This window comes from Sardina pilchardus, chromosome 18 (assembly GCF_963854185.1).
Source record: "Sardina pilchardus chromosome 18, fSarPil1.1, whole genome shotgun sequence".
Taxonomy (NCBI): Eukaryota; Metazoa; Chordata; class Actinopteri; order Clupeiformes; family Clupeidae; genus Sardina; species Sardina pilchardus.
In genome coordinates, this window is record NC_085011.1 from 21,920,800 (window position 1) to 21,932,132 (window position 11,333).

General features: G+C 42.4%; 1 protein-coding gene across 4 annotated transcripts in view; it reads right to left on the bottom strand.

Annotated features, from left to right (window-relative positions):
• LOC134063656 (regulator of microtubule dynamics protein 2) overlaps window positions 1–11,000 on the bottom strand; it is a 48,479-nt gene extending 37,479 nt beyond the window's left edge. For 2 of the 4 annotated variants that reach the window (XM_062519290.1, XM_062519288.1), the window contains exons 1-3: window positions 7,171–7,314; window positions 5,847–6,104; window positions 5,270–5,433 (exon numbers count right to left, since the gene is read on the bottom strand). In XM_062519290.1, the coding sequence (XP_062375274.1) occupies window positions 5,270–5,433; window positions 5,847–6,095 (413 nt within the window). In that variant the 5' untranslated portion in view covers window positions 6,096–6,104; window positions 7,171–7,314. Of the gene's footprint in view, window positions 1–5,269; window positions 5,434–5,846; window positions 6,105–7,170; window positions 7,315–10,918 lie in introns of those variants that run through there. The other 2 variants (XM_062519289.1, XM_062519291.1) reach the window with 2 other exon arrangements.
• Between the last annotated feature and the right edge of the window lie 333 nt (window positions 11,001–11,333).

The window sequence follows — 11,333 nt, forward strand, 5'->3', positions numbered from 1 at the left end:
AAAAAATATATGCCCCCGACCTTGCTTTGAATCAAGTCGTAAAAATAGTTAATTATAGCCTATGTTAAGTCACGTCCCCTTCAAACACAATTACCCTATCCTCTGCAATGAAATGGGTATCCAAAATATCACATATGTTAAAGGCCGTATTGCAAGGTTTGCATTATTAAACAAATTTGCATTAGGTACTACTCATCTAAACTGTTATCCATTGTAGGCCTATTTGATGTTGCAATGATTTGAGGTTTGCAATGATTCTTCTTTCCCCCTCAATGTACTCTATTGCGTCACGTTGGGGACCACTGAACAAGCCCCCTTGAGATTGACATGAGAGAGGAGTAAAGAGAAACGGGCAAGACACGGTTCAGCAGTAAAAAGTGCAGATTATAGATAGATACATAGATATATACAGATATCCTAGATAGATACAGTATATAGACATATAGATATATATCACGTCACATTTTGCTGGTTGGGGGTGGCCTGACCAGCGATCACGCAGTCCACCACTGCAGTTTACATGGAATAGCACTGCCTTGCCTAGCCTACCACACGCACCTGCCATACACAGCTTACTTTCTCCCTGTCTTGGTAAGCCATACCCTGACGGTGTCAATGACAATCAATCAGGAGGAGTAGTTATTGAAAATAATCACGCTTTAGACATGACCAGCCTACTTGGCAGCAGCTTGCAACAGGGGGATTCATAGGTGGCACATAGACCATACAGCTAGCATGAATGCAAATATTTTTAGATCTTCTGACTAAGTTTACTGTACTTATTCAAACGACATCAGCACCACTGCCACTGGATATAAAGCAAACATTGACTTTCACTTGGTGCTTCATTGACTGTAAAAAAGTGTAATAATATTATCTATGCACTGCCTGATGTAGACTAGCTTGACTTGCTAGCTCGATGAGTTGCGAAATGATATCAGCAACACGTACTCGTTCCATATTAAACTTAGGCTACAGTTAACATAGTTTGGCTTTCCAGGCTACTTGGACCATGCATTTAATTACCTTTCACTGCCTTCACGTCTACCAGGCTCCAAACTGTCTTCATAACAGCAGTTGCAATTCAGTATAAACAGCCTCGGTAAAGTTAAAACCAACTAGCGATGCTAGTCGCGATTAGCATTTGAACTGCAGTTAGGTAACCTACCCTCATAACTAGACGGCTTCCCAGGCTACTTGGACCATGCATTTCATTACCTTTCACTGCCTTCACGTCTACCAGGCTCCAAACTGTCTTCATAACAGCAGTTGCAATTCAGTATAAACAGCCTCGGTAAAGTTAAAACCAACTAGCGATGCTAGTCGCGATTAGCATTTGAACTGCAGTTAGGTAACCTACCCTCATAACTAGACGGCTTCCCAGGCTACTTGGACCATGCATTTCATTACCTTTCACTGCCTTCACGTCTGCCAGGCTCCAAACTGTCTTCATAACAGCAGTTGCAATTCAGTATAAACAGCCTCGGTAAAGTTAAAACCAACTAGCGATGCTAGTCGCGATTAGCATTTGAACTGCAGTTAGCTAACCTACCCTCATAACTAGACCTCTCAAATTCCGAAAAATGCATTAAAATAACATTGGACTACGTTGTTATTTTTGTTAAACCTTAGGGTGGCTATGATATAAATGGTGTAACGAAATTTGAAGTGTAAATATACAAACTTTATGAAAGTGTAAGCCACAACCTTTTCCTACAGGAATACATGGAAAACATAACCCCATAACCTCCATAAGGAGACCTCCCCAAATTCAGAAACATTTATTAAATTGAAATGGACAACAACGTTATCTTTGGTAAACTCTTAGGTGGCTATGATATAAATTATGTGACGAAATTCGAAGTCTAAACACACTTACCGTTGAAAGTGTAACTGCGATTTCCATAGGACTACATTCTAATTAAAATCCTCGTTGCCTCACGCACACCACTCTACTTCCGGTATTTCGCCTGCTTTGTGGGGGTGTCATATGATCCTCTGAGTGAAATACCCAGAATGCTCAGGTCAATACAAATGATCCAAAACACACCGTCACTGAGAAACATCGTGTGATTGTCTACTATATATAACAACTGAACACCCATAGTATTCAACAGCGAGTAAGTCCGTACTTGTCCCTCGGGACCATGGCATCTCTAAGAATTACCCAGTCTCAAGGTGAGACAACAATGCGGACAAGCCTAGAATTACACCATTGGTGTTCCGTTGCGGACCATCTCATGTCAGTCAATCGACAATTGAGTAATATCGAGTTTGAAATCATGATGTTAGAACTGTATGCGTCAGACTTGGAACAATGCCGTGCTGTGGCATACACATCATTACCTTTTACAAGAATGGCAATAAATAGATTTTTTTTTTTAAATATCAACATTGTATCTTAAATCACTCTGAAATGTCCTTTTGGCATGACCTAAAGCAATTTAAGATGAGCTATTCCGATTAATAGTATACATTCACCAACACTCACGTTTTTGCTAATTATAGAGCCATCGACAGACCAAATAACACCAAATTTATTGGGGGTGCTTTGAATGGGGTCTCAAGTCATCCCACCAAATATGGCTTTCATACGTCACAGCATATCCAAGATAGGCGCACTTCCTGTTTGGCGCCTTCGCTCGCTGAATTTAATTGGTTATCACAGGCGAACGCTTAGACGTATGAAGACGAAATCAAGGCGGTTGATCCACCTTGGTCTGTAGATCACGCGTGCCAAGTTTCATGACGATCGGATAAACTATGCGGCCAGGGTAGCTTTACTTTGACTTTGAACAAAATTCAAAATGGCGGAAAATCCATCATGGCGGAAAATTAAATCACATGGTGCGTTGGAATCAGCTGAGTCAGAGGATTCCAATGGTATACGTTTTATCAATATCGGCCATACGGATCAAAAGTTACGGGCATGAACATGTTTTCCATCTTTGACCAGTTGGTGGCGCTAGAGCGTGAGAGTGGCGAGCATGAAACCTGGTGGTGTCAATCAGGGTAGTCTCCTCTATCAGCATACCAAATTTCATGACTTTATGTCTTACGGTTTGGGCTACAGGTGGAAAAATGTGTGGGCATCAGCGCTCAAAAGTCGCTTTTCCATTCATTCCTATGGGGAAAAATCGACCGGAAAAACTGGAATAACGGGAGAACGACAAGGCGTATCGAAAAGCTTTATACAAGCCACCATCCTTGCATCAGGACGCACGCGTGAGAAGTGGAACGGCGTCTCTAGCTCCAAATCCCTAGGACAAGATAGGGAGACAAAAATGTTCTGCAAGATAAATAAATTTGATAATAATAATAATAGGAAGAACAATAGTGTGCTTTTGCAAGCACACTAAATATGCATCTCATTGCCTAAGAGTAAAAAAGATATAATCTATTGCATACTTATCTTACTGACATTGTACAAATTATTATCCAATCAACACTGACAAAAGCCTGGGGCCAAACCACTGAAAACATACCTTGGTGCTGAAAGCTTGAAAGGTACTTATTCACAGAAATGGTACCACATAGTACACACAGTGTATCTAACTGCCAGACAAACAACAACACTAGAATATCTAACGCTTTAAATGCAATCTCAACTGTCCCTCTGGTTGAGTGAGTTACCGGATGAGCTGAGCAGGTGACAAAATGCCTATTGCATCAGTGACAACAGTTAACATTTGCAGAAATAGTGCAATCTTACAACAGGGATCCGCATCCACATGCGCATCCCCATGTTGAAAACTGGCAAAATGAACTTTATATACAAGTGTTGTTTGCTTATTTGTCAGTTGGTATCTGTAGATATCATTATGTGGACATTCAATCAATTCAGACCACAATCCCTTTAAAACTAGATAGTACCACGGTCTATGGATTAAGGATTTAAGACAGGCATGATTTGATCAAGTTAGCTTTAGGCAGTAAATAATGCATGCATTCCCTACACTGTGTAGGCCAGTGTACAGAAAACCTCCTCCTGGTTACACCTACAAATCAGTTTGACACTACGCTACGACTAACTACGCTATATTAATAATACAGTGTCTTACATAGCGAATTGTACACTCCTAAATGAATGCATTGATGAATCAGCTAATAAATGAATGAACAGAGTGACAGTGGGATCAAAATCAATTCAGTGAGGCCAAGCAGCGAAAATCATTTCTGGCCTTTGAGAGTATTGGAATCAGAACTTATGATTTTTATATCCATAAGTATTTTATGTCCTGATGTTTCTGGTGTGACACATATACGATTACTGGTTATATTTCAATTTAATTTCATATTATGGTTTTGCATTGTGCATCCCCTGTGTCCCCCTGCTCTGGTTTGTCAGATTGGTACTGATCATGGTCTGATTCAGTGTAATCTGTGTAAAATAGGATGACCAATACCATCTCCCATCAACCTGCAAGGATACTTAGCATCAACTTCCTCATTGTCTAGTTAGGACAGCTGATGGATCTTTATGCAAAGTCATGCAGCCTCTTTGATGCACATCATTGCAAATAAAACTCATAAAAATAAAAAATAAAACCTGAAATTTTTCCCATTTAAAAAGAAAAAGCATCCCTACGATTTTTCTCCCCCCGGAATAACCCTTCATCTTTGAAAAGCCACCTGTTGTTTATGTTACAGTACTTCTGCCTGGTGTGTGATCGAGGTATTTGGCAGAGGCTGGGAGAAGATGACTGGGCGTGCATCGCGGCAGGATTCCACTGGGGTTCACCGACGGGCGCCCTGCAGGCAAACCTCCATAGCTCTCTTCGAGGGCCGCGCTGTAAGAGCGTGTAAGACTGAGCGTGTAAACTTCAGACACGTGACGCCGGGGTGGAGAGGGTGATGTGATGTGGCGTGGCGTGGTTGAAACAGTGTCGTGGCAACAGGAGGGCTCATTAAAGTGAGGCCAACTTGACAGACCAATCAGAGGCATTTAGACAGCACCACTGCAGGAATAACACCTACATGAGTTAAGGGGTCGGTGGAATGATCAACTTGATGGAGGGAATGTAGCAATCTCTCTCTAGTAGCCTACAGTATACTGTAAGGTGTAGTGTAGTGTAGTAGTGTAGAGTACACTCCATCCTCTAGCACACATAAGCACGCACGTGCACACACACACACACACACACACACACACTGTGTACACATACACACACGCACACGCACACGCACACGCACACGCACACGCACACGCACACGCACACGCACACGCACACGCACACACACACACACACACACACACACACAAACTCACCCGCCCTCGCTCTCTGCCTCCTCGGAGCTTTGTCCCTCGTGCCTGGCAGCCTCCGCTATCCGCCTCCTCCGGGTGGGAGTGGCTCTGCGCGACCGTGAGCCGCCCTGCAGCTGGTCTCGGACATGGTCCTGCAGGAGCGGCAACGCCGTCTTCAGGGCACGCACCTGCAACCGGCAGAAGACCACTCAATACCCCCGCCTTCTCAACCACCAGGTGGCGCTCCATCTATCTAACACTGGTGTCCGAAACCGAATATTTGCAGGGCACTGCTTGTCCAACACTGGTGTCCTGACTCAGTACTGCGGTGATGAGACTAAAAGATGGGTGAGTGAATGAGCTACATGGGCATTCATTTAATTCCCCAGTCCACCATCATCACCAGTGACACAAGATTAGTCACAAAGATCATTTCACATTTCAAAATCAGACAATTCAAATCTGGATGAGAACAACCCAAACATAAAAAAAAATCCCAAATCCATATCTGCACACAACCACCACCAGCTCACCCACCCCCCCCCCCCCCCCCCCCCCCCCCCCCACACACACACACACACAAACACACAAACACACACACCTCATCCTTCAGCTCTGACACACACTGGATCAGAGCCCCGAGACGGTCCAGAACTTCTCTCTGCCCGGCCAGAGCAACGCTCATGCCGGCTCCCACGTGCCGGTCATTGCTGTTCAGGTACAGCTCCTGGGCGACCATCCGACCACCGGTACTGGACCTGCGATTCTGGTACCACACCACAGCCAGGGTCAGGCCCGCTGCCCCTGCCAGGACCCCCAGCACCAGCCCTCTGCTGTCGGATTGAGACATCCCCAAAACCTGGAGCAAGGAAATGGTGTAGACACATTTGAGCATCACAGCTACATTTCATGTCATGTGCTGATATTTACCAGTCAAAGTCTAGTGTCAAAGTCAAAGTGCCAGGCTATGGGTCTGGCAGATTTGCATATTACCCTTGTGTATCTTCATTCATTCAAATGTATAGAAATTAATTTTCTATATCCTCTAGAAAAAAGTATACGGCAATGACAACACTGACAATTGCTGTGCTCTAGCCTACTGTTTCTAAACAGAAATCCTTTAGGCTACTTTCTAAAAAAATCTTCAAGTTACAATTCTACTGAAAAGTTAAACTGACAACCCAAATGAAATATGTTTCTGAATATGAAATAAGTCTGTTTGGGTCTGTATTAGAAGTAGAACTTTAGGACAACTGAACGACAGAAAGACCTTACCCTGCCTTGCATCCATGCATGCTCAGAGATGATATACATGGCCTCAACTACTTTGAATGGCTAGCTAACTAGGTAGTAGAACTAGGCTATCAAAAGTGTAGAAGTAGCATAATATGAGCGGTCGATATGTCCATCACAACGACGATCACTGCTACTGAAGAAAAACTCGGCACTGCGAGTTACGTCGTGATTTAGCAAGTTCGCTTGGGTAACACAGGGCTGGATTAACTTGCTATACTTGCAGTGTCCTCTCAATCTCTCCAGGGTGTGACACACTACTTAATGGGATTACTCAAACTAACCAACCAGACAGGTAGTAGTACCGTAGTATCGTTGTGAATTAACTGTCGCAGCGTGTTCCAAGTGGCTATTACTTCAGTGGAAATGGAAATTTAGCATGACTTTACGTCAAGGTAGAATTTGTACAGTTTTCATTCATTATTCAACGCGGGTTTAACGTTAAGGTTACACCTTCTCGAACACACACATGACATAGGCTACATGAAGGTGAGCAGGCTAGTCCCAAACGTGACAAACTCTATCAGGTAATGTTGTCACATCTGTTGTTATGATGTGGCTAAGACAATTACTATCCAAACAATTTTAAACTACCATACTATTTGATTAAACAAGTAGAAGAAAAGCCTTACTGCGTGTAAAAGCGCAGTCCTTAGAGGGAAACACTCAGGCGTTTGACAGCTTGTGTGCTACACTAAAAACATTCCGTTGGTAAAACACGTGCTGTGTAAAAATGGTTCCTAGACCACTCTAATCGCATCTCTTTCTGTGCTGGTGGGGAGACTAGTTATTCCGCTCATTGCTCATTCTGATCACTGTTTGACTGCTACAATTCAGAAGAGAGCATTTTATTACACGAAAAAAGCTTTACTGATGACATCAACTTAAAGTTTTAGCTGTTTCTGTAATGGAAAAATATGTTAAGCGTTAGTTTGATATTCTTACAAATAAACTGCAATGGAACACCAACCACTAAGCAAAGAGGCAAAGTTCATCGTCATCATTCATTAACCATAGGCAATCCTTCTCTTAAACAGCAAAACAGTGAATGAAATACCTTTGTGGCTACCAATTCTTTGATGTGTAATCAGCATATCTACCATACAGGAGTAAAAATATTCTTTTTGACATTGATGTAGACTAGGCCCAAATATAGGAGAAAACAATATATTTAGGACTGTAGGCTACTGAAGCTCTTTATGTGGGATTTGTTTTACATGAGGAGGTGTAGTAACACACACACACACACACACACACACACACACACACACACACACACACACACACACACACACACACACACACACACACACACACACACACACACACACACACGCACGCACACACATACACACTCAGAGAGAGTGAGAGAGAGAGAGAGAGAGAGAGAGAGCATGCAGAAAAGTGTCTCCAACTCACTAACCTTGGGACAAATCACAGAGAAAGCGAGAAGACAGTGACATTACCCCACTTCCAAACAGAATCAAAGTAATATAGCTAAAAATGTCTCAATGTTTGACTGCAACGCAAACTGATTTAAAGTAGACCAAAAAAGTAAATCGACTTACACAAATTGGAACTGAAACTCCGGACTGTCCCCTTGTCAGTGCACTGGTTACAAGGCACTGCAGAGCAGTGCTGAAATAAGTATAATCTGATCAACCTTGAACTATGCTGTCAGTCCACACTTCACGGTCGTTCCTTTCCCAAACAAAACAGGACATCTATGGTGTACTTATTTAATTTACTTTGTGGATCAAAATAAAACCAATGTGTAGCCTATATCTTCCTGGTTTCTGGAAAGGGTTTATAATGTCTTAGGTGCCTATTTTGGATATCAAAGGAGACGGGCTGATTTTGGGTGTTTTCTTTTTGGTAATTGCTTTTTGTTGATTCCATTTTCAACAAAGACAAAACACAGCAATACTTTGAGAATGTACTTTCAAAGCACAATTGTGTTCAGTCTGTGTACTTTAATTATTCATACAGACACTTTTATAAGCAACATATGTTCAGTGCATGATATTTTAAGATGTTTCCTGTCCCCTTTTCATATCAACCCCCTTGTCCTGAATGTCTTGGCTTGTGGACAGAATCAGCCATTGCTGACAAAACAGGCACATCTTGAAACTGACCAACATAATGTTGACACAACACAAACGGTTGTTACAGAGTCTTGGTGTTCAGGATTTTCAGAGCAGAACAGCTTGGACAGCTAAGACTTATTTGTTCAAACTTCAAAGTGACTGTCACAAATTGTCTACTCAAGCCAAGTGCAAGTGAACAGGGATGTTCCCGTGACCGGTCAAGTGAACTGAAGGCCATTATTTTCCATATTGTGAGAATGTTTACATTAAATCAACACTCCCCAATCAACAATCACCTGGATGTACAGTACATGTGGTTTCAATTCATTTTAATATGCTAAGCATATTTCTTTCAGCTTTTTCAACAAGTTTTTTTTTTCTTTTTTTTCCATTCACACTAGCTCTCAAAGGCAGCTTGAATAGACATGCCTCTCTGTGTGGGAGGCTTACTCTATTGACTCCAATAGACCCAACCCCTGTGACCATTTTGATTTCATTCATGATAAGAGACTTATCCTGTTAAGCTTGATGTAATTCTTTAACAGTCCATATAAAACCAGATACTGCATGGGCGTCATGCCTGACTGCACATGTAAAAGAAAGCTGATTAAGCATTGGCTATATGAATCAATACATTTCACAATTCAAATAACCAAAAAAAAAGTACTGATATGATACAGGGATACAGTAGGTACCGGTATTGTTTTACCTGTACCTTGTTAAACTGGACATTGTCTAATGTCTACAATTTTGGAACAACATTGGAAATTGTTTGATCTTTGCGGTCAGGTCCTCAGCAGATATTACATTGTTTGTCTTATTGAATTCAACATTAATAAGCGTATTACTGTATCTTGTCCAAAAGGACTTTACCCAGTCAGAGTTTTTTGAAGCTCTGTTATGCTTAATAAGTAAATAAGCTTGATTGCTCCAGCTCTTTAATGGGATTAATAGATGAATTAATGAATAAGGGGAATTTGAAGAACTCATCGGAATATAACCTTTGCCCTTGATCTAGATGTGGTTAAGTAGCCCTGTGGTTTGACCTTGGAAATCCCAGCAGGCTCTGATTTCTCTCAGCTACCATATTCATGTTGTCACGTCCTCAGACATCTTATCACAAAGAACAATCTATTCAGTACATTTATATTGCCCACTGCCCTATTTCAAGCCTACATACTGAAACACCATGGCACTGTTTATATGTTTAAGAAATATCATTCAGAAGGTGTGAAATTACCCTGAACACTGTTTTAAGTCATGCTTTCGCTTTCCTTATAGCAGAGGAACTTTTTTCCCTTTTTTCCCTCTCTTTTATCAAAGGAGAAAAAGGAGAATAGATGGTGGTGGAAACCAGAAACCGTGGAGGATGCGGGGGAGTTCCCACGGGCAGCGTGCTGATGGCTACGTGCCGTTTCCTCAGTGCCCTCCTCTCCAGGAGTACAGCGCATTGTTCCTGGCCCACAGCCTGCATGCTCCCCGCCGCAGGAACACCCACAACAGGCCTGGTCTCCAGCCTTGGGCTCAACCTCTCCCACCCCTTCGTGCTGGAGGAGATCAGTCTGATAACAGCCGTGCATCCAGCCATGGCCTCACTTTTTGTTGGGTCAAAGCCTTCAGATTGGAGGCCATCTCCCTTTAAGCAAATTCGCGGCTCAGGCGGAGAAGTACTGCATGACTTCAATTCACTTCATTCACAGAAGCATGCACTGTCACACTTGTCAGGTTACACAAAAGCCTAAAAGTGTACAACAGCCTAACTATCAATCTGTGACCACAAGCCAAATGGGTTTCAATGGGTTACAGAACAACAGACAGACAGTTACAGGGAGAAATAAACAACAAAGTGATAGTTCCAGCCTATGACAAATATTCCATTTAAGCTACCATGCTATGAGAGATACTAGAGGAACAGACTGTTATTGCAATGTCTTAATAGCCATAGCAAAAGCTGAATCAATCAAGGGGTGCTGATCATTTTTCTAGCCTATATTTGTCCATCCTCCCACCCACCCTCCCCCCTGTCCTAGCCCCACCCTCTAATCAATTTTATGACAGAAACGAGGAAGGAACGATAGGAGGATGGAGGAATGAAGGAGATTAAATATGAGAGATTGATGTCATGCTCAATCAAGCATCACTTTAAAGAGACGTCAATTAGGCCATACTGATGATGCGACACATCACCTCTTTGGTAAGAATAAACAGACCATGTTACGCACAAATTGCAGTGAATGCGAACGTATACCACCAAAGCCTAACACAAATTCAACCACACAAATGGCGCACTTACGTTGTTTACATCGGCGATGTGTCTGGAGTCGCTGCTATTCGCCTCATGAGTTGTAGCTGCGCCAAGTTGATGAAGGCCATGGCCGCGGGCGGCTCACCCTTGCAGATGATGACACCAAAGATTCTGTCTGATATACCAAAGATTCTAGAGCGGAGCTACACTCTAACAACGATTCTAGAGCGCTGCCTATCTTCTTGTTACCACGAGTAACATTCAGTAGGCTACCGAGAAGTTGTCTGATCCAGGGTGTTGCAGGTCCGAGCAACTCCTGTCAAAACGCTTTACCCCATAAGTGGATTATGGTTAGAAAATTTACAAACCTTTAAAAACTTGGAAGCATGAAAAAGATAAGACACATGTTATCTGCCTCTGTTTTTGATATAACCTAGGTAACAAGAAACAAACACTCACAAAC